At 36.0% G+C, this 22,185-nt stretch overlaps 1 protein-coding gene across 2 annotated transcripts in view; it reads right to left on the bottom strand.

The window, feature by feature from the left end:
• LRBA (LPS responsive beige-like anchor protein) overlaps positions 1 to 22,185 on the bottom strand; it is a 347,246-nt gene that overhangs the window by 257,977 nt on the left and 67,084 nt on the right. For both annotated transcript variants that reach the window (XM_072405905.1, XM_072405904.1), the window contains exons 26-32: positions 21,332 to 21,459; positions 20,182 to 20,289; positions 18,997 to 19,165; positions 17,100 to 17,499; positions 11,801 to 11,928; positions 6,659 to 6,737; positions 2,596 to 2,729 (exon numbers count right to left, since the gene is read on the bottom strand). In XM_072405905.1, the coding sequence (XP_072262006.1) occupies positions 2,596 to 2,729; positions 6,659 to 6,737; positions 11,801 to 11,928; positions 17,100 to 17,499; positions 18,997 to 19,165; positions 20,182 to 20,289; positions 21,332 to 21,459 (1,146 nt within the window). The remainder of the gene's footprint in view (positions 1 to 2,595; positions 2,730 to 6,658; positions 6,738 to 11,800; positions 11,929 to 17,099; positions 17,500 to 18,996; positions 19,166 to 20,181; positions 20,290 to 21,331; positions 21,460 to 22,185) is intronic.

Below are 22,185 nucleotides of genomic sequence, written 5' to 3' on the forward strand. Positions count from 1 at the left end.
ATTTACCTTTGCCAACAAACATTTTTTTAAGCAGGAACAGCTAAGTTAACAATTTAGTTTTGTATTTCAATGCTATAAAAAATTGCAGAGAGTGTGGAGTTTTGATTTCATTAAAACTGCAAAAGTTGCAGTTTACTTAACGTTACATACTGCATACAGCTAGGGGTGAAAATGGTTATTTAATGCCTGGATTTGCCATTTGTAACTGTGCACTGACATTCAAAACGTAAATGAAACCAAAAACTGTAACTGTTTTATGAGATCCATTACTCTGTGCAGACTCTTCTTGGTCACACAGCAATTTGTAGACAGGATCAACGAACCAATTTTTATGATTAAAAAGTAAGAAAAAATATTATGTATAAAGAAAGAAATAATTTCTACTAAAACCATAGGTGGTCTGTAGCTTAAACTCTATCCTACCCACAATCTGAATAACAACTCTTCCCCATCATTATAAGCCTTGCAGCGGATTTGTTAGTAAATGTGAAATAGTGATCACATGCAAGCTAAAAGGTTTATTGACAAAATAAGCATTAAGCCTGTAAAGTTTTCTGTTGGTGAGAGTGTATCTATTATTACTTTAATCATGGGATTATTATTATTTGACAGTATTTATTTAGCGCCAACATATTACGCAGCACTGTACATCAAAAAGGGGTTGCAAATGACAGACAGATACAGATACAGACAGTGATACAGGAGGAGGAGAGGACACTGCCTTTGATGAGCTTACAATTCAAGAAATAGCAGTATGAAAAATGTTTAAATGTTAGCGTTACATGCCAATCGTGCTAAATATTGCCTGAGCATCTATGCATCTGGGAACTGCCACGTCTATGGCAGACATTAGGGAGTGCATGGATGGGTAAATACATACCTAACAGGTGGGAAGAGATATGTACAGCAGTTATACTAATGAAAATGTCAGATTTCACTTTCTTGTATTCTAACAAGCGTCTATGTTTTGCTAAGGTTTATGCACTCTGTTTAGTCACACATATAAAGACCACATGAGTACCTTCTCCTTTTGTCTTCATGCTTTTTATAGGTCAGTGAAACAATGAGCTGGAAACAGCCAGGATCTAGTTGCACTTTATGGTCCAACAATGTCAGCAACATCATCTACCATTTTTGTTCTCATTACAGGTATTCAATAAATATCTACCTTAGTAAACTATATCTTTTAATTTCTGCCAAATCACTCTCATAAAAGTTTGTCAAAAAAATTAGTGCTCCTCACCAAGATGAAGATATTTTATGCTTCCAGCTAGGATAACTTTTTATTTTTTTTTTAACAAATCGTAGGGAGTATCAGTTAAATCATTTGAGAAATCTGAACAGATTGAGGAATTCTGGGACAGAATTTGGATATTACAAAAAAAAAAAAAAAAGTTTAAAATGATAATTTTAGGTGAAAAAAATAAGTCACTAGAAGCCAGCAGTCTGAAATCATTCTTCTGTTCAACACTGAATGTTGCAAAGTAGGCACATATTTATGCCAAAATGGAAAAAAAAATGCTGGAGTATACTTGGAAATAATAATGCTTTCACTTTGAAAAAAGTCACAATTTGAAATAAGGTCTATTTTCATAAAAATCAAAAGACTCAATCAACATAAAACATGCAAAGACTTGTGATCTAAAAGTGTATTGGTGACTAGTGTTGGTTTTCGAATTCGGTCGTCCTTATAGTCAACCCGAATATGGCTGTTTGAATTCCGGTAGACCCGACCCGAAAAAAACGAGATTCAACGGCAAAAATTCGGATAAAAAAATGTGTTAAAAAAAAAGAATGTTAAATTCATTTATTGAGTGTTTGTGTTTACCTATTTTTACAGGTTATCCTACAATGACATAATATCTCTGTAACACACTTTCCAGCATAGAAATATTATGATACATTGGTTACATTTTTCTTTTATCCACTGGCAGAAAAATGTAACAAATGTATCATATTAAGTGTGTTACAGAGCAAGAGATACTTGGGGAGCATCTTCTCAATGATTGCAGCTGTGTCTGCAATAATTGAGAAGAATGTGCGAAGTGCAGAGTTTATCTGCAGTTCAGTTCCCACGGTCACATGACTTTAATATAGTCTAAGGTCAATTTTGGGGGGAAGCCAATTACAGGATGTGGGGGGAAACCAAAGTACCCGGAGGAAACCCACGCAAACACCGGGAGAACATACAAATTCCATGCACATAGTGCACATGCACATAGTGAGATTCGAACCTGGGACCTAGCACTGCAAAGGCCAAAGTGCTAACCTCTAAGCCACCGTGCTGTTTTGTACTTTCCAACGCCCTTACCCAATGCTGGTAAAATGATGCATAAAGCACTGAAAACAAAAGATGACATCAGAAGGTCTTTTCCTTGGTTCCTAGGAAAGTTGAAGAACCCAAATCTTCAAAAAAACATGCTTTTGTACATTCCAGATGCACCCCAAACTTTCTCAAGAACCCTCAAAGTTTAAAAGCAAGGAGTGGGAGGAAGTCACATAAGCAGACACTGCATTATAGTGCAATGTTCGGATTAGTAAGACTATTACAAAGGTTTTTGATACAACTTTGAAAGAAAAAATAATTTTACTTACTTGTTCCTTCTATCAGCAACTCTTGACCATGGCTTCCCAAAAGAGTTCGGGACAGAAATGGTGCAAAATCCACAAATATCTCTCTCAACAGTGGGGCAGCCTTCTCCAAGGCATGCTCCAATCTTTCTGTAATACTAGAAAAGAAAAACAAACAGGTCAGAGCAAAGAAAGTGTAGCATAAAGTAAAGGAAGTTATTAATGTTTTCTCCTTTTTTGTATATTTAAAAGACAACTACACTATTATTAAAAACTATAATAATTAACATTTACTAAAATTCTATTAATCTGTTCACTTCCTGTCCTAAGGTGACAAAAAAAACCTACTGAACACTGTGCTTATGAACTAAGTGTTCCGTAGTCTTCTAGTGTAAACTGGTCAGGACTAAAAAGAATACAGAGGATTTCAATATAGCACAAGAAGAGCATAGAAAGTTAGATCCTCAACGGAATTTTGAAGGGAAATGTAACTAAGGATTTTTTAACCACTTGAGTCCCTGGTGCGGTTTTAAATTGGCACATGGACATCAGCAATTTGTCCTGGAAATTTTTAAAGCAGCTCCTGCAGATGCAAGCAGAACCTAGTCCTGAAACCGCCAGTTGTTAATGATGCCGAAGAAATCATCTATTTGATTTCCAATTCTTCTTGGACATGGACATGGCTTCCAGCAGTGCTTAGCAATATTAGCATCCGAAAAGATTTTCACCTGATGCCTCAAACTCCTTTCACTGCTCCTAACAGAATTTCCTGCTGTCAAATGAACCCCTTTTACCCTCATAACTGAAATAAGCATAAATATACAGGCAGTCCCTGGGTTAAGACATCCAACATGCGGACGCCTCCTAGATACGAACTGGGCTTTCCTGCTCACTGTGTGAGGAACAGAGACTGGGGGGGGGGGGGGGGGGGGCAGTTTGCATGACTTGCAAAAGAAATCTTTTGCTAAACACAGCTGAGGTTGTGGGTGATCTTAAGGGGGTGAGCTCTTTCTGCAGCCTCTTGTAACTCTTTAACCCCAACCTCTGGCGGTTCATTTCCGGATTTATATGTATAGTAGCAGTACATTATTTTTCATGAAAACTTATTTTACATTGTAGGCCTGTAATCCTTAGGCATAACTCATCGAAATATGTCCAATATTTATTAAATGTAATAAATGTAATAATAAACTTTTAATGAAAAAAAACACAAAAATCTGTTAAAACAAGGGTGCATAAATAAATCAAAAATACTGAAACCTGTAATATACCTGTACAGTAGTATATATATTGATATATATTATATATAAATTACTTTGAGTTGGATTCAAAACAGGTATTTTGTATTGAATCCAATACAAAGTAATTTAAATTTCCCGCCACACTCCGGCCCGCCCTGGCGTCACTGGGAACTCCCTAGGAACGTCGGCGCACCAACCGAGGGACAGAACGGAGAAAGAGGACCCGGCCAGATGACAGCCAGGACACTGTAGGACGCCGATGGGACCAGGTAAGTGTTTATTTTTTATGTTTTTAGCTACCCCAAGAGTAGCTCGTGGTTACTTCTTTCAGCGGGTTTTTTTCACCCTGAGCCACACTCGGGAAAACCGCTCAGGGGGTTAACGACCAAGACATACTCTGAGGGGGGCAGACATATCTAAGAGCACCCATATGGTAATAAAGACATATTACATTGTTTTTTGATTTTTTTTTAAAAAAAGTTATTTCAGAAAAATCAGAATCTAAATTTACCATGATTTCAAATCTATAAGAAATCACCTTACATCCATGGTAGTCACGAATATAAACCTCATCTCTAGATGTATAGACAGAAGTATAGACAGATATTGTGGCACCATATTTTTGGCATTTCTTAAAACCTAAAGGACACTCAGATTTTGAGATACATACATCATACAGAGCATTTGAAAGTTTGTGAACCCTTTAAAATGTAATATATTTTTATATGAATGTGACCTAAAACATCATCTGATTTTCAAACCTCCATAGAGTCCTAAAAGTAAAAGTCCTAAAAGTAGATGAAGATAACAAATGAAACAAAAATGTTTATACTTACTCATGTATTTATTGAAAAAATCCATAGGATTATATAATTTGAAAGTAAAATCAGAGTCCTGTGTTTTCAGTCAATGGGATGACAATCTGGTGTGAGTGAGAGACCCTGTTTATTTAACTTTTTTAGCAGTAATCCTGAGTGTGGCTTGGGGTTAATTTTCAGTACCAAAAGTGGTAACCCCGAGCCACACTCGGGGTGAAATTGTCAGGGAGTTTAAAAAGCTTACCTGGTCCCCACGTGCCCCTCCAGCGGTGCCTGTCGCATTTTTTCTTTCCCTGGCGATGCCGGCCAGGCATCTGTGTAACCTGGCGATGCCTGGCCGGCATCTGCGTGTCCGGCGTGTGAACGTTTGGGAACGCGAGGATAGGGTAAGCAGATGCCGGCCGGGCATCTGCATGCAAGCCTGGGGCTAGGGGGCGGGACCATGCGGCTGGGAGGCGGGAAAATTTAAAATACTAAGTATTTTTAAATGTACCGCTTTTACATTTAAAAAAAACGTAATATTCATATTGCCAAGGAGGTTAAAGAACAGGGATCCAGCAAAGCATGATCACACATTCAACATATTTGTGGGTGTGTATCATGGCTTGAACAAAGGAGAGGGAATGTTTGAGGATTTCAGAAAGAGTTGATGCCCATAAAGCTGAAAAGGGTTACAAGGCCATCTCCAAAGAGTTTAGACTCCACCAAATCAACAGTCAGACAGATTGTGTACAAATGGAGGAAATTCAAGGCTGCTACCCTGCTTAGAAGTGATCGATCATCAAAGATAACTCCAACTGTAAGGCGTGTATAAAGGTGCGTACACACTTCCAATTTTTATCGTTCCAATCGAACGACGAACGATCGATTGGGCAAAAAATCGTTCGTAAAAAAGTAACCAACGACGCCGACGAACGAGGAAAGTCGCTGGAAACGAACGACCGGACCGACGGATCGGATTGGACGACGATCGTTGAACATCGTTCGTGTGTACGGTCGTTCGTTGATCGTCCATGTTCAGAGCATGCGTGATGAACGAACGTCCGTTCACTTTCCTGTCGTGCACATAGTTCCTCTATCGCTCGAACGATCGTATCTATTGTGTGTACAATATCTACGAACGATCGTGTCGTTATCTCTATGTGCAGGATCGGTGCTATATGATCGTTCGTATATATCGTGCATGAACGTTCGTCGTTCGTTTTCCAACGATAATAATTGGAAGTGTGTTCGTAGCTTAAGTCTGAGGGGTTACAAGGGAACCCAGGGTAACCTCAAAGCAAATGAAGGCTTGTTTCACATTGGCAAATGTTGATGGTCATGAGTCCCACCCATCAGGAGAACACAGCAGTGGTGTGTATGGCAGGTTAGCAAAGAGAACACCAACGCTCTTCCAAAAAATATTGCTAACTATGTACAGTATTGTTAAAGATCATACGATTATGCGGACAAACCAGAAGGATACTGGAAAAATGAGTGTTACACTTGGACAAAGGTAAACATTGCCTTCCAGCATAGAAATTTTATGCCTTTTGTGAAACATAGTAGTGGTAGTGCTCTGGTTTTAGCCTGTTTGCTGCATCTGAGCGTGGCTGGCATGCCATCATTGATAGAATAAAGAATTCTGAACTATTCCAGAGAATTCTAAAAGAAATGTCAAGACATTTGTTTGTGAACCAAATCATAAGAGACATATTCACTTTTTTCAATAAACACATGACCAAATATCATTATTTTCGTTTCATATGTTTTATTGGGTTTTCTTGAGCTACTTTTAGGTCTTTTTGACTTTTGATTTTTAGGCCTTGGCTGATTTTTTGTTACATTCACATACAAATATAGAAGATTTTAAAGGGTTCACAAACATTCAAGCAACATATGTTTTTGTTATTATTAAAACCATATAAAAGCCAATATAAACCTTTTACAAGGGTAAAAGTACATTATTTGATGATTTTGCATGAGAATTCCCAAACAGAAAACAGTTCAGCTTGGCTATAGTTAGTTAAAGTTAGTGGTGGAACAAACCTCATGTGAGATGCAGAATCCTCTGGAACAGATGCAACAGCCTGGACTGATGGTAGTTTTGCATTAGACGATCCACTACCTAGTAATCAAAATTAGGACATTTAATTTAATTTTTACATCTTTTTGGGATTATAATATACCAGCGCAACATTCTTTCACAGATTCATTAGAAAGATCTGAGTATCTCAGCATACAGCTATGTAAGTCCAAGTGCCATATAAACAGACCATCACTTGCCAAGGATTTTATGGACATCATGTTTCAATAAAATAAAAACAAAGAAAAAATACCTTGAAAAAAAAGTGTTTTACAGCATGCCAATGAAAAAAAAAATCATAATTATTTTGTTGCATGAGTAAAAGCCTATTTATCTCCACATGCTAAGTACTGATGATATCTACAAATACACATGTGGATAAGAAGTACAGTAGCCTCTTCAAACATGTGGAATCAAGCAGAGATATCTCACTCTTATCCTTTCACTGATAAACTGGCTCCTTCAAACTGACAGTTTTACAGACACTCACAAGAACATAAAAGAAAATGCAAATAGATCATCTGTCTAGCACCCTTCTCTGTGCAGTTTACTAAAAATTCACAGTCCCCAAGGCTCTACACAAATAACGTTTCTTGCAATAAAGTCTCATTTAAGACCTTCTCTCCTTCCTGCTGCCTCATAAAAAAAAAGTTCGTGTATTTTTATTTACTATGAATAGGTTTACATTTCACTCATTATACTCACATTTAAAGAAGGCATGTATAAAGAGCGAATGCAAAAAAAAAGACCAAAGAATATCCAAAATATAGATTTTAACATTTCCTAGTGGGATTTATTTACCGCGATTGAAAAACATGGACCTGGAAGATTTTCACGAGGTAATGTCAGATTCCCTGCTTTATAAAAATAAAAAAAAAATAAAAAAAAAAAGAGTTTGGTCCTCCTACTAAAGGAGAAATAAAGTACTCTGTTCCTTACTCTATAGCGACAGTATTCTTCTCATTCGTATCGTTTTGTAAGGGTAAATATCAAAAAGTCCATTCATTAGGTCTAATTTAGGAATAAACTGTACTTCAGAACACCGTTTTGCTTTTGAATCCCAAGCACCAACTAAATGAAGGAACATTCTGAAGAAAATCCGAGTACCACCACTTTTCCAGACCTTTTTTTTTTTTTTTTTAAATCCCTTGCAGATGCAGAGAAAATTCATAACAAACATAAAAAAACGAAGTCAAAAGATCCTTGTGACTCAAACATTGGGTGAGAATAGAGGTGATAAGCGAAAAGAAAAGAGAAGTTATGCCTAGGTTTGCAGATTGATAATATTTTTAAGTTATCACAAGAAGAAGAAATAAAAAAAAAAAAAAATATATAATAATATTTTGCCCTGAGAGTAACAAACCTAACTTCTCATCAATCCAAAAAAACACTGATGGCCTAGACAACTATGTTCAAAGATGATGCCTGGCACCTCAAACAATAAAATCCTTGGATATTGTATAACATTCAGTTGGGCTAGAAGCGGGCATATCCTGTACAACCTGCTCAAAGACTCTATAGAACGTCTTGATGGTAATAGACCTTGAGTTGGCCGGGAAAATATTTTATGAATTTCTTCCAACAAAATCAATGTGTTGAGTTCCACCCTACATGAATATTGGATACACAGTATAGCCTGGTTTCTTTCAGCCTGCCATAATGAATGCCCAATTACAAAGACAAAAAAACTGAAGATGGAATATCTGCCATTGACAAATCTTTACAAAAAGCCTATGTATAAAATAGATCCCCCCTGAAATTAATATACAGTTTTCAAGCTATAGCACTCTGTCCTTGTAGCAAAAGGGTCTCAAGTTCTAATTTTAGCCAGAATATTTGTGTGGATTTTATCCCACATCTGAAAACCTAGAATAAATGACTTCACCCACAACATTAGCCTTAGACCATGTCTAGGGACTAGGCATTGTACAAGGACCATGGGAGAAACATATTGTGAGCATCTCTGAGGAACAGTTGATGACATGACTAGGGACTCTGTAAAACGCTGTGTAATATGTTGCCCTTATTTAGGATAGGAAATGTAATAATTATCATAAATAAGATGGCTAGTAAATCAGATTATGCCTGATGTAATAATATATGATCTTCCTTTAGAAAAAGCCTTTAGGGCTGCCACTACAATTCCAATAGTGTAAATTAAAGAATGTTAATCATGTTCTACCAATACACCGACTGAGGTGAGTGACAGATGCCCACCTGTCAAAAGATCTGAAGGAGAATATCTGCCACATTTCTATCAAACTGAAATGCTGTAAAGATTTATCCGTATGGGACACTGGCATCATTGTGCACATCAGATCACCCTTTGTCTTTATATAGACTTATTCCTATTAAAAAAAATCTGTCTATCTGTTTTAAAGTGCTTTCAAGTATGAGCTATTTTAGGGGTGTAGAAAAATATATCAAGAAATTATGTTTAGCTGTACTGTATCAAATGTAAAAATGCACTGCATTGATTTCATGTATTGTGTGATATGTATTTTTGCCAATACACAGCCCTCTTTAATATAGTTACTGCCTATTGACAAACAGATGATTCTGACATGGACAATCAACTGCATTAGGTCACTAATAAATACAAAAGGGAAAGAAGAAACTGGTAAAAGTCAGTTTTTTGTTTTCAGGCCAGGCAGCTAATCGTCTTGTATCCAGTCTATACAAAGCTCGGAGTCTATGTGAACTGTGATCATAAATAGAATGGCATGTTTTCCTTGGACTATGAAAGCATTAAAATAAATTAGCATTGATATGAATATTGTGATCATTACTATAATTGTGTTATTTCTGCTGTGTAGACCAATTTAAATGTTTAATCTTGAACAGTCTTATATTAAACATTTTTATTTCTTCTACAAAGATTTTCTCATCCATCTGCATGATCACACATATTTTTGTTACAATTTTCCATTGGTGTTTTAGACCACCCTCACTTCAGTCGATCAGCCCATACTGAAACACCACAATTAACAGAATTTTGTGAAGGTATGAGATACATTCCCTGGGTTCACAACACCACCAAATACAAAAACATATACCCAGTAGATTTGAAAACAAGGAACAATTTTTAGGCCCCATGTATCACAACACATCTGTCATATATATCTTTAATACTGTCTTCCAAAGCAGGCTTTATATCCTCGAAAAAAAGTCATGATATACAAGAATGAAGTGTTTTTTGGAGGTTGTTTTACATATTTGCACACATTTTACACACACGTAGTCACGTGAAAAATAAACTTGATGGAATTCTTTATTATTTGAAAAGGCAAACATTAGATCTTCAGTAAAACAGGTCCTACAGATAAAGGTGATATTCTTGAAAAACATTACACATAAATTTGACATGGTGCACCCATTCTTAGTCTACACTATTAAAAAATGTAGATCTGTCATGTGCTTAAAAAAAAAAAAAAAAAAAAAGGGCATCTATACATTTACCACCAAGTGCAATTTGGGAAATTAGAATCTGGTGCTCCAAATTAAGTGGTAATAATAACTACTTTTTAGGTTGTAAGCGGACTTTAAACCTCAGATATCAAGGGTCTGGTTTTCTTTTTACCGTTAAAGTGTGCAGTGTCATCATGAACAAGGTTGTGTTTGCCCAGGAGTCTCATACACTACTTATAAAACACTTCTAAATAGTTTAAACTTAATTCATTCCACTGTGGGGAAAATACAAGTAACAGATTTTAAATGACTGACAAATTTTACAGGACTAGCTAGACCAGAAAATTAGAGTGGAACTAATGTACTAACAAAGTACCACTTTTACGTTTGCATGATCAGGCGGGTCATTATTGCAGCAAGGGACAGGTGATGCCTCTTCTGCAATAATGCATCTTACCTGCCTGATCATTCCAGATTTCTGGCAAAAAGCGGAGCTCCACATGCAGTGTCAGCTTTGATTGCCAGGGAATCCCGGCATTCCTTGTGTGTGCCGGGATCAATGAACTGCCCCCCATGCCTGTGTGGGAGTTCCATTGTCCTGGCATGGCCAATCAAGGTGCCTGAAGATCATCTAGAAAGTAAAGATTCTTGTGCACATGGACAGGCGAGTTGGCTAGGTTTAGGTATACTTTAAGATATTATTACTGCAGGATCTGCAACTTAACTGCACATCTACATTTAGAAAGATATTGCATTCATTAAAAATGAATGCGAACACATAACAAAAATGGTTTAATTCACTGACACAGCCATGAATTCTGCAGAAGTTTTGTTGATGAGAAATTAGGTGCACCTTTCTAAAAGATAAGGCTGAAATGGATTTTTTGCTACAATAGTGATTTTAACCACACTAACAAACTTACCCAGAAAAAAACAAGAAATAAAGGGTTATGGACTGGCCTAGTCAACACCCTAATTTGAATCCGATTTGAACATTGCAGGGGATTTCAATTGGACAATTTATTAAACATATTGTAACCCAAGAAATTTTGCATAAAGAGGTGGTCAAAGATTTCACCGGTTTTATGCCACAAAGTGGTTAGCACTTATGGAAATTGCCTACAGGAAGTAATTTCCGCTAAAAGGGACAACAACAGCTAATGCGTCCAAGGGTATACTAACCTTTTGAACAGCATACCATTTCATCCAATGATATTTTATTTTTTATTAATTTTCTTTTTCAACATTTCTTTCCCAAAGTTTTAAGTAAAACAATTTGAATTGTACCAGTGACTTAAATAAATATCTAATGTTTACCTGTTTGGATATATTAGGATATCATGGGGTGAATATACTTATTCACGAGACAGTGCTTGTCCTAACTGCTGTGCAGGTATGCAGATACAATAACTTATGCATTTTTATGGTAATAAACGTTAAGGTGATGGGCTGTCTTATGCATCAGAGAAGAATTTTGTACATAGTTAAAGTATTTTACATTCATATCATCCTACCTACATAAAATCATAAAAATTAAAAGAAAAAAAAATAGGAAACCCAAATTCTCCTATTCTTTCAAGTTCATCAAGTTTTTTTTGCCAATCCACATATCCTTAAGAGGGAGTGCAAATGCAGGTGGAGCCCTTTCAAGAGCATATTATGAATACAATCTTTACATTTACTTGAAATAAATATACCTGATGAGTCTTTGTCAGCATCTGCAGACTGAGAGGCTTCTAATGATGAAACCACACTGACTGCTTGAGGGGCAGGACCAACAGTAACTGTAACAGGGACTGTTTTCTTCTGTGCGATAACGACACTCCTGAGAAAAACATGAAAAGATAAACTGCCAATTAATGTCAATTTGAAACGCTAAGTAAAAAGATGAGATGTTTGGGTATAACTATACTACACAAAAAAACGGACACAATACACCAAACTTAAACTGTGCCATCATCACAAAAAATTACCATTTATTAACGCTTGTAAGAATTAGGATCTGTGGATGTGTAATTTGTTTACACAAATAAATATAGCAAATTGCATTGTATATGTGGTACACAAACACTGAATATACCCAATATAAAGACTTCTGCACATTATTAGAAGAAAGCACATCTGACATTCATTTCTCTCTATAAACACATTTTCATTATTTTTGGCTTAAACTATAACTAGGTTGTATCACTAACCATCACAAATCAAATCTGTTCTCAAGGCCAGCAAAGCTGATTATAACGTTGTCCTCTGAGACACCTTGATTCTTGATGACATGCAAGGCTTCCTTCCCTCTAACAAACTCCATTTCCTTAATACACAAGTCATCGTACCATGACAAGTGAATAAAGCAATAGCCAATTATTCAGCAGAAACCTTCTTGGCCATTAGGAACTTAATCCCATAAATCAGATAGCTCTTTCTATACAATGTCAATTTCAAGTTCCACCAAGCTGCAAAATTCAAAATTAAGCTACACTTTAACAGCTCGCTGTCATATTTAAAAGCAATGTGTCTTTAAAAGTAGCCAATGTGAGGACGGCAGTGATTTCAAAAAGAGGCTTAGATCACTTCTGACAGAACAAGGGTGAAAAGACCGGCAACCATAAATATTCACAGGCATAAGGTCAGTGTGTTATTAGTCCCAATTATGCTGGACCATAAGAAGGCTTTGTGGTGCAGACAATTATTGCCTGTTGAATGAGTACAGATCACTAGACCTAGCCAGGATACTTCTCAACTCAAGACTACAAGCTTATAATGAATTATATCAACTTCTACAGCAAACTACAAAACTCAAACGGATGATAATATGAAAATTCAGAGATTGCTTTTTATGTTTAAAGTTTTGTTCAAAACCTTAGTATCTTAAAGACAACTTAAGATGTTCAGCTGCACCGCTAAAGACTATTTAGAGGTACGTGTTGTCATCCTAATTTCCTCGAGGAAAAAAAAAAATGAGTTAACAGAGTTCCCACAATATTACTAATGCCCAACCATTGCCTACCTACCAGAACCTTAAATCACAGAATAATAATTTTAATAAGCCAGTTTATAATACCGTATTACATAAGGGGACTAATGCTAACAAATATATTAATTTTAGTATATTAGTAGTGCAGAACAATATCTTCAAAAATACTTACAAACCTTGACACCTTTTCTCTTTCTTTTTCTGCAAAGCTGAAGTCTATTTTTTTTTTTTTTTTTTTTGGGGGGGGGGGGGGGGTTATAAAAATTTTACCCAATTAATTTAATAAAGAAAAGGATGGTCCGTAGCAATTATTAAAAAAAATAAAAGAAACAAAAAGGATTTATGTTAGATTCCCAGTAGATTATTAAACATTTGTCTGCAGACTGCCAGTGGGCCACAGGTGGTGGAAATCATGAGTGACATAAGTACTTATTTAACACTTACTAAAGTACTATGTTTATTTAAATATTACAAAGTATCTATGTTGTCTGCTTTACTTTTATACATTTTTACATGCATTACTGCATTCATAGCTCAAAGAGTCTACCAGCAGATGTAATTTCTTATGAGATAAAATGCAACCTGGGAGATGTTTAAATACAGAATTAACAAACATAGTTTAAAACCTGGATTTCCTTTTAAGATCTGTAAGTTTATTCACTACAATGAATATCAAGAATTAAAATCAAAAAGTATGTTTTTTCAGTAGTTCTATTTCTCTGCAGAACATGAGACAAGAAAACAGAGCAGACAAACTTTATCAGTAAAAATTTCTGGCACCTACTAATCGCTAGAATGGATGTGTATATGATAGCGGGGACATCACTAGCATGGGAACTAATGTGCACACCTTGGCTACAGCAGCCCCTCTCCTGGCAGTATTTCAATAGGGCGCCCTTCAGTTAGCTGTTAGTGTATACTTTCCAGCTATAGCTGGATACATGATAATCCTTAAGATATGAGGAGAGTTTTGATTTCTGACAAAGCATTCCAGAGATAAATGCAGGATCAGAGGGATGCTTTGAAATTCCCAGAGATACCCCAATGGTAAAAGGATACATGAGAAGAACTCAGAGACGAGGGGTCTTTGTGTACAGACTGTTAAGTAGTTGAAATCAGTGCTGCAATTGCTAAATATGAAACAGCATGGCATGCACAAAAAGCCATGAGCACGATAGAACGCCATAAAAATTAAGTCCAGACAACCAGCTAACCAACTTCAGTCTCAGTTATACAGTTGCCAAGATCTGTGCCATTACATAACATTGAGTACCACTGAAAAGTGATAAAATGGACCTAAACTCAGTAACTGAACCTAGCAAAAATTAGAAGGCTTATCTGACCTTTACAGATAAGCTATGGACCTGTTATCAAGGTTCCTGGTCATGTGAATATGCTGATTAGTTATTGCCAACATAGGTATGCCAGGCTTTGCTACTTTTTATTTCCCCAATAAACATTATTGATTACAGTGAACATTTAACAACCATGGTGTGTATGATTCAGAACAGAAGAATGTCTAGATAAGAAAAGGTGAAAACAGTTCTTGCAAGAGCCTGAATATAATCTTTAAAATACTACCTCAGATAAAAGTTTATTATACAGGTAGTCCTCTGTTTGAGGACATCCAACATACGGACTGACGACTCCTAGATACAAAGGGGGCTTCCCTGTTCCCTCGTGTGCAAGACGGAGGCTTGGAGGGGGCGGATTTCAGGACTTGCAGAAGAAATCTTATGCTAAACACAGCTGAGGTAGTGGGTGATCTTAAGAGTCAAGCTGATCTGTAACATCTTGTAACTCTTTAATGACCAAGACAAACTCTGCAGCTGTTTCTTATTGCATATCAAAGCACAGCTTGCTCCAGAAGGTAATAAATGTTCAGGCTCCATAAATATATATATATATTTTTTTTTTTTTGCTTTGTTTGTGATTAACTCACATTTTATACAGAAACTGACACCATGCTGCCTAATAATATGTTGAAACAAACATCTGTCCTAATTGCATTCACTAAAATAATGTACCTGTTCGGACTTACATACAAATTCAACTTAGAAACAGCTAAACTACACCTAAAGTCTTTTTTTAACCAAAATATTGGTTGCTTCTGCTCCTGAATGTTATAAGGCAGGACCTATAACATATTTGCTATATACTTACACATGTGTAAAACGAAAACCAGCAGCAACACTTAACTCCTTGGTTAAAATCATGGAAGTAACCTCATCCTTACATAAAAAAAACGGAACAGCACTGTGACAACAACCCAGCTTTTGTTTCAAAATGTACTTTCATTTCAGAGCCTTCATTCAAAGTACTTTTTTTCTGCCCCTAGATGTCCTTAATCTGATGATCAACATTATTGAAATCCCCACATCTGAGCCCAGGTCATCATGGACTAGACACAGGCTTTAACTGAACAGTAGCAGCACAGTACTGATTTTATCTCTGCTTTCTCTCAACTCAGCTTGATTCCCGTCAACACATGAACTTATTGGCTCCTTGTGATGTTTCTTTTTTTCACAGCCCAGCCTTGCAATACCCTGATGCCAGATCCAGTTCAGGCTCTTACACTGTGCACATTTTAATAATACATTTAATTGCATAATGATTACAGAGATGATTAAAGAGACTATTTTTATAACTGTTTAAATGTTATCTTTAAGATTGACCTGTGACTATATTTAAAAACAAACTTTAAAATTTGTAGGCTGTGAAACTCTTTCAAGTGAAACTGAATATACAATAAAAAAAAACGTCCCTTCTGGAATAAAATAAACATACCTGACTAATTGAAATTTTTTAAATACACTCACCTATCCTTATTCTGTCGAGGGTGCATTTTCCTGTCTTTTGCGTTTCCTGATATTTGAACAAATTTTGAAAGTGGAACTACAGTTCCACTTTAATAAAGTAGGGAAGGAATAGAGCTCCTGTCAGGTTTTTACAGTTATCTAAGGCACAGTTTGAGACATTTCACAAGACAGTAGGGGAGGTAGGGAACCATTTCATCAGCAACACAGCCAATAAAAAGACAATCACAAATGTTACTGCCTTTCATTCAACAATAATCAACATTGCCTTACCCTAAAACAAAAGCATTTTGGATACCACAATAGTATGGGAAGAGTGGTTATCCTAAATGGACAGGTAGATACAGGTCATGTTGTTACATGTTATATCCGCCCATCCTCTGATGCCTGTTAGTTGGTATACATGATAATTGTTGATAACATTTATGAACCAATATAAAATTTGGGTAGTATACGTGGAATGAATTCAGACACCCATGCATTACATGATTTACAGTGATTCCCAATAAGAATAGGAGGAAATCTGCCCAGTTGGGCAATCCAGCAATCTAAAACTGGCAGTGGCTTTAACCATGCCCAACTCTATCCAGAACACTCTATACCTTGCAAGAGTTTTACTTTAGGACAACAACCTGGTAAGTAGATTAATTATAATATATGTAGCCTTTAAAGGAAACCTAGTTGTATGACTAGAGTGCTAAATATATAACTCCCTGTGGCTTTTCTACAAGCATACAGCAACTGAGTCGGAAAATTTTAATATATATTGTGTGTATATATATATATATATATATATATATATATATATATATATATATATATATATATATATATATATACACACACACACACACTTTAGAGCAAGACCTTCAAAAATAACAGTTGTCTTTTCCAGTACACAGCTTTTTACTTTTTCAGAACACAGTAGCACTAAAATAACCTAAAGTTAACCTGTCAGAAAAGAAAAATAAGTTCCCACATTTGACCTGTTTCTGAGCTAACTTGTTGACTATGCTTCTCATTGATAGGGATCATTTTTGCAATTTGCTTCATAATTGTTTTTTGATACTATTAGATACACTTACTATTTAGTCTTTTTATAGATATTACTTATTTGAAGAATTTATTTACCACCCCAAATAAAGTTATTAAGATTTATAATATTATACAGGTATTTTTTCTTTCAAACCATGATAACATTCATACCTGTCAAATGATCGGAACTGTACCGAATGCTCAGCAGCAGGGTCACCAAGTGCTCCTAGGAATGTGGGAGGTAACAATGTTGGGTCAACAAGGGATTCTTCTGCTGGAGAGCTCACCAGACTTCTGAGAATGTCTTTTACATTTACATTTTTGGTGGCTGACTGTTCACCATTCCCATCAGCTCCAGCATCATTGGATTTTCTGACTTCTGAAGACAAGGTATGCAATACTTCACTAATGGCATCTGGGCCTGAACTCAGATGATCTGCAACTGCTTCAGTCTCTGAATTAGAACTAGATCCTAAAACTGGTTCTTCACCAATACCAGAGTCTCTTCTCCTCACAGATACTGAGCTCTCCAAATCCTCTGAAGCAGCTGTTACAGAACTGGGTAGCGTATCTGAAATGAAGTGGCAAGCCAGTTACATCAAATCTGAATAACCATGTATAAAAAAAATAGATTAGTTCTTCATATGACTTTGGAAGTCCAATACTAAAGGTCTAACTATAAAGAAGTTATATTTGTTTTAAAATTTTGTTAAATTCTTTTTTTTTTTTTTATTGAGAACCACAATAAATAGGGAAGGTTTCAGAGGCCACCCTTATCAGTGAACTGCTATGGGCTGAAATTTACCTGCTGCAAGTAGAGGATTACCCCCTTTCATCAGCATTACCTACAGGGGAATTGTGAAAATCGTCGGCAACAAGGGAAACCGTGTGTGTGTGTGTGTGTGTGTGTGTGTGTACACATTTTATTTTTTTACATATTATAATTATATGAAGTGTTTTCAGCATGAGGGTTGCCCACAAGCTTGCCAAACATACTGCTGCGTTTATGGAAAAGTTAGGCAAAAGTTTTATATATTTTTAATGTTGGTAAAATGTGTGAGCGTAGAAAACAGAAAGCTAAAATTTAGGTTCCAACAGTTTATTTAAAGTATAAAATAGTATGCCACAAGTATTCATTGTAATTACAACTAATTTTGCAATATGTCATTAAATTATAAATAAAGTGTCAATAAGCACCAACATCTAAAAAGAACTTGCCTGTCTCTTAAATAAAACTCACAGCATTGCCTAGGAGGACTAGAAATCTGCAAAAGGTCCAATAACAAACATCTTCATTTTATATTATATTTTTTTGGATACCAATGTAAAGAATATCTAAATCCATAACTTGCTAAAACATTGCAGGTAGTTAAAGCTGCGTACACACTTCCAATTTTTGTAGTTGGAAAGGATCTTTCACGATCCTTTCCAACGACAAGGGAGTGCACGATACATGAACGGTGCTGTACATACAGCACCATTCATGCTCTATGGAGAGGGGAGGGGGAGAGCGACGGAGCGGCACCCCGCTGCGCGCTCTCCCCCTTCCCTTTCATTAGGATCGGCTGTCGTCCATCGTCCATGGATCCGGCAGGTCGGTCGTCCGGACGATGGACGACACCAACTGTACACACGGCAGATTTTCGCCCGATAATTGGCCGATGCCGATTATCGGGCGATAAAAATCTGACGTGTGTATGTAGCTTAAGTATGTAGCTTGATCTTCTTGTGGTACTTTTATTTACAAAGTTTCATTATTAAACCGGAAGAAAAAAAACATTTAAGGGAAAGTAAAAACAGAATCAATGTTCCTGCAATATGAGCAGGAGGGACATGGATCTTTTGAGACAAAAGGGTTAAATGGTAAAATCCTGAAAATGGAATTGAAGAATCAGCTAAAATGAGGAATGGACAAAGATAAGAATCATATACTAAAAAGAAACAAATACCCAAATCTGCTGTAACATGAAATATTATAAGCCAATAAATATGTCAACAGACCAGCTGGTCAAGCGTTCGCCGAGCAAGATTATTGTATTCCTGAATATACATGATTGGCTATAACTACCTGATGTTCCAGCATCAGCACTGCAATTTTCCACATGTTTGGAAGGGGTGCTGGCTTGCGGTTTCCTCTCGTTCTGTGGCTCCAGGATGTCCCGATATTTAGATACCATGAGCACAGAAATGAAGTAGACAACAGCCAGTGCGAGAAACTGGGCCTGCTTGCTGTCTTCCTATACCATGAAATAGAGAAATTAAATATTATTCAGGTTCATAATAACACAAATCTACATAAGACTTTGTTTTTTACAAGATATTAGTTTGTATAGAACAGCTAAACAATAAATAAATTCTGATCTATTCCCAAATAGACACTAAAGAAACAAACTAAAATATAACAATTGAAAAGTGAAACTCCAGCCAAGCAGCCACAGACAGCAGAATACATACTGTATATTTCCAATTGTACTTGCAAAAATGATTTTAAATTTTTTTTTTTGTGATTTAAACCCTTAGGATATTTATTTTCTTTTGTCTGATTTGTATGCAAATATCCAGTATTGTAGGCCACTATAGTTTAACATGGACCCAATATGCATATATGCTGACTGAAACAAGGAAAGTGAAAGTTAAACCGAGCAAGGAAAATAAAGACCACCATCTGTGACATCCTGACACAAAAACATACATTAGTATGTATGGCTCAAAAAACTATATATATATATATATATATACACACATACAGTTGGGTCCATAAATATTTGGACAGAGAACTTTTTTCTAATTTTGGTTCTGTACAGTACCACAATTAATTTTAAATGAAACAGATGCAGATGAACTTCAGACTTTCAGCTTTAATTCAGTAGGTTGAACAAAAAGTATGCAAAAAATTTGAGGAAATAAAGCCTTTTTACACAATCACTTCTTTTCAGGGGCTGGACAATCCTATGTGAAAATTATGCCATGAACCTTGGCATTGTCAACTTGCATAATGCCCTGGCCATCAGGAAAGAAGAAAATCCAACCTGGTCAGTATCTTCAAGTAGTCAGCTGACCTAATTTTTGGGAACATTGTTGAATAACTTGACCTGACCTGACTAACTGAAGCAACCACAGATTATACCACTGCCTTCAGTGTTATGAACTGTAGTTGCTTCAAGCGTAAGAACTTTGTGTGTGTATCATATCTTTAACACAAACATAAGAAACTCAATTTGGTATTGATATTGGATATTGATATTCTGCTAACCACATCTCTGAAGACCACAGCTCGTAATCTGTTTATATCCATGTCTTGTAGAAGTCTGTCATAGTCTCGGACTGGAGAAATTCCTCCTGTCAGTATGTCAATTGGACTCTGAAAATACAGATTAAAAAAAGAACACACAATTATTGGTGGTAATTAATGGTGAGGTCAATGACAAGCCAAACCATAAGTAACCATGTAAAGGTTTCTCTTTTCAGTCTATGTAGTTAAAGTATTCACTTGCAGTCTCAGCTATTTATGAAAACTGCATTCGCAATAAATTTATTTAGAAATGAATCAGCTTTCAAATAAAGAATGGACCAAGGCTCACTATATGTTTTAGATGGTTAGTGAACTTGAGGGCACGATCTGACTGACAAAATCTCCTACTTAAATAATTTTCCCTCATTAATACAAATCATCAGGAAGTCTGCCCATTTCTTTATCTGGATACCTTTCAGAAAAAATTTGTATACTCCACAACATATATGGCTGTCTGCAAGAAATTCTGCAAAATATAAATCCTCATTAAAGGCCTATTCAAAACACCATGATATGCAGACACACATGCACCCGAACGTCAGTTACCCATGTCCTTTGAGCAGGCCCCAAAGCAGGAGAAAGTGCTATTGTAGATAAGTTGAGTGCCCTTCAAACAAATGGTACCTAAACACACTAAGCTATGTTTGCTCTGTTATGACAACCTGCAAATTACTGCAAATTGACAAGTGTAAATGTGCTTTATAAGGGTAATGTTGAAGCAACTACCACTATTTTTAGCATAAACTGTCACTTTGCTTCATCTCTGCGACTTAGTGGTTAAAACTCAAGCCTTACAAGGGTTGGTTGAATAAATTTCAGCCAAGGACAGTGCCTGCATGGACCTTTTATGTCCTTGCTACATTCATGTGGATTTCCTCTGGGTTTTCCAGTTTCCTCACACAAACCAAATGAAAAGAAAGCTGCCAATTTAATGTAATGATTAGTCCACAATACTTCCAGTGTCACTGTGGAACAGGTTTGCGCAACATGGGGTTTTATGGCTACCCAGGTTTCTGTGATCAATGAATTCTCAGAGCACACATAGTCCTTTTTGTTTGGACCTTAATGAGAAACACACAGTACTGTGCCATGCCTTGCACACAGACGTTACCTTTGCAGCAGACTTTGCTGTTCCCACCAGGCCAAGAATTGCCTTCTGGTTTTTCATATTTTCTCCTGTGGATTTTAATTGCAAGTGCTGCTGACACTCCAGACAATTTCTAACAGCAACAGCACAAACTAAAATAAAAAAATAACAAATAATTCTCTGCTTTCAAAAGCTATTAAATAAGTTATGACTTACAAAAAAACTGCAGCATTCTATGTTTTCACTAAGTTTAATATATGGAAGTTTATATTGTTTATGACTAGGTTTGGGTAAATAGGTTAATAATGTTCTTGGAAAAAAGGTAAAATGTGTTTTGGTATTAGGAACAGAATTGATTGCATGGTAAACAGGTCAGATATTTACAGACCTAGAGATGTTTTTTTTTTTAAATCCTATTAGAACAACAAAAGAAGTCATCATTTAGTCATCATGGCAATGAACATAAAACAACAAGCTGCAAATAAAGCATAGATGCATCCTAAATACATCCAACATATCAGTTTCTTTACAAGCTTAAGGTAAATACACAAATATATATTCAAAAGTGACAACTATGATATCTACCAGTTCTACAAGTTGCACAATAAGTTAAAGAAGAATTTTATATATGCATAGTTTTTCCTAAATCTTTATTAGGGTTTATAGATATAGTCAAACAAGAGCCAAAGGTGAACTTATAAGAAAATGTGAGACAGGGTAAACAAAAGATTGCACCAATAAACTAAACTGTAGGCCAGGCTATTGTTAGAAATGTGTTGTTAATATTATTATTATTAACCACCTGAGCGTTACACTGATTTCTAGATTTCTGTTCCAAAAGCGTCACAGGTTTTCATGAAATTTTTTTTTTTAAATTG

The sequence above is a fragment of the Pyxicephalus adspersus genome, chromosome 3 (assembly GCF_032062135.1).
Source record: "Pyxicephalus adspersus chromosome 3, UCB_Pads_2.0, whole genome shotgun sequence".
Classification (NCBI taxonomy): domain Eukaryota; kingdom Metazoa; phylum Chordata; class Amphibia; order Anura; family Pyxicephalidae; genus Pyxicephalus; species Pyxicephalus adspersus.